The sequence below is a fragment of the Halyomorpha halys genome, unplaced genomic scaffold (genome assembly GCF_000696795.3).
Source record: "Halyomorpha halys isolate HHAL.00 unplaced genomic scaffold, Hhal_1.1 Scaffold1428.1, whole genome shotgun sequence".
Taxonomy (NCBI): Eukaryota; Metazoa; Arthropoda; class Insecta; order Hemiptera; family Pentatomidae; genus Halyomorpha; species Halyomorpha halys.
This window is the reverse complement of record NW_027105500.1, coordinates 126,016-128,450: the sequence shown is the minus strand read 5'-3', so window position 1 is coordinate 128,450 and position 2,435 is coordinate 126,016. Positions and strand designations below refer to the sequence as shown.

Below are 2,435 nucleotides of genomic sequence, written 5' to 3'. Positions count from 1 at the left end.
CATAGCCTACCTATACATCAACACTAACATAGCCTACCTATACATCAACACTACCATAGCCTACCTATACATCAACACTAACAAAGCTACCTGTTAAACATCGACACTTAACACTGGGCGAATAATCTTATATTGGTACCTTCTTTACCAATCTAAATACAATCAACAGAAAGATAATCCTCAAATGACTTAAGGCGGTGAATATAATTCACAAAGACGGACTCCAACAGTTATATATTTAACCTCGACTCTAAGTTGGACGCACTCCAGAATACAGGAAGATATCAACGACGCGTCAGGTCCAAGAAGCAGGCATAAGTGTCCAGTCGCTTTATTTCTATCATAAATAAAAATAAGCAAACCTTGGAGGAATCGTAAACAACTCTTTTCATTAGAAAAAATATATATTAATTGTAAATAAAAAAATTGCATACATTCGAATTTGTTACTAACAATTTGAAATAGAATTGTATATAATTATGGTAACTACTGGACAATGGGCTCAATGAGACTCCACACAGCAACTATCACGGAGTCACGGAGGAAGAGGATCTCTCTGCCACTGGTTCTCAGGGACTTATGATATATATATATATATATATATAGGACGGAAATCTGAGTTAATATTCAAATTCGTAAAATAACATAAAATGTACCACATCCCTGTGGAAATTCCTAAGTTAGGTTTGCTGGAGCACTGGAGAGAGTTAAAGAATGAATAATTCCCTCAAAATAAAAACAATACCCATATACTTCTATAATTATTCCACGAAAATCAAATCAAAACATCAAAAATTATATAATTATATATTACTTGTAGCAACTGTTATAATAGTCTCAACTTACATAGAGAAAAATTATGAATATAATATTACCACATTAATGATGAATAAAACAAACTAAATAATCCACCGACTATTTATCCACCATATCTGTAATATATTCATAATATTTGCATATACCTATAGAATGTACCCCCAATATCTGTATATGTATATCTAACATACTTCCGCAATATCTGTAATGTATGTACTATATAATGGAATAAGTTATAAAACTGTTAAAGATAGTAACGTAGGCTATAAAACAATAAAAGATAGAGTAGGAAGGAAGAGGGCAGATAATTAGCCATTTGGTTATAAATACGGTACCTACAGTTCGCGGCAACAAAAAGCTCAACGTAATAAAACAGTTAAGTGAAACTTGAAAGGGCCGAGTAAGCAAAAATCATTTTTAAACTTGCTTCCAAACTTGTGCCAAATCGGATGAGCCGTTTACGAGATACAGATGCGCCGAGAAAAATACGCTTACTCGTATACAGAAAACATTTAATCACAAGTGGGCGGAATATGAATGAATTAATATGGGCCCATACGTACCTGAAAATTGCAGAAAATTTCATTGAAATTGGATTAATGGAGGTTGCTAGGAAGCGGCCAACAGCTGGGGGACAAACGACAATTGTTATTCATTTTTTGGAACCAAGTGCTAATGTGATGTTTTTTCTTAAATAAAGATATCTAAATTTTTTAAAAATACATTAACCATAAAAATTTGTTAGAACAAACACATGATAATACCTAAGCAATACTTAAATATTTGAAAGAACTTTAATAACCATCCAAAATAAAAAAACAAAACAATTAATGCGTGGAAGCGTACAAACTTTTTATTGAATACCTAACATCAGATCAGACATATCAATTGATGCCGACCCCCCCCCCCAAAGAATGTGGGTTATAAGGGGTGTGGCTGAATCAAGGATCAATAGCTCGGTCCACCTCAGCTTCCTGCCTGCCTTTGATATGTCTACCCTCAGTTAAGAATCATTTAGGTTACCTTACGATCAGGGCAGCTGTACCGACTAATTATTTAAAAATGACAAATAACAAAGCTTTCACTGGCGTTCCTTCCGTTATTACAGTGCACTATTACACCATACCACTTCCTAGAATAGATATTTTACATGATTTCGATTTTCTCGAAAACGACTCAAACGATTTTGATTAAACTCACCAGGTCAACACAGAATTAAATGGTCTATAATATCAGCTAGGTTTTTATCCTCATTGAATGCTTTTTAAGATTAGCTAGGTCTTATTCTCACTCAGCTCCTAAATAACAGCCTGGTCTTATCCTCATTCAATGCTCTTTAATATCAGCTATGTCTTATCCTCACTCAATCCTCTTTAATATCAGCTAGCTCTTATCCTCATTGAACGCCCTTTAATATACGCTAGGTCTTATCCTCATTGAACGCTCTTTAATATCAGCTAGATCTTATCCTCATTGAACGTTCTTTAATATAAGCTAGGTCTTATCCTGACTCAATGCTCTTCGATATAAGCTAGATCTTATCCTCACTCAATGCTCTTCGATATAAGCTAGATCTTATCCTCACTCAATGCTCTTTAATATCAGCTAGGTCTTATCCT

General features: G+C 34.1%; 1 protein-coding gene across 4 annotated transcripts in view; it reads right to left on the bottom strand.

Annotated features, from left to right (window-relative positions):
* LOC106689692 (E3 ubiquitin-protein ligase RNF19A) overlaps window positions 1–2,435 on the bottom strand; it is a 136,182-nt gene that overhangs the window by 8,657 nt on the left and 125,090 nt on the right. The window contains exon 10 of one of the 4 annotated variants that reach the window (XM_067051667.1): window positions 1,411–1,443. The exons of the other annotated variants lie outside the window; for them this stretch is intronic. Within the exon in view, the coding sequence (XP_066907768.1) occupies window positions 1,426–1,443 (18 nt within the window). The 3' untranslated portion in view covers window positions 1,411–1,425. Of the gene's footprint in view, window positions 1–1,410; window positions 1,444–2,435 lie in introns of those variants that run through there. 4 annotated transcript variants of the gene reach the window in all.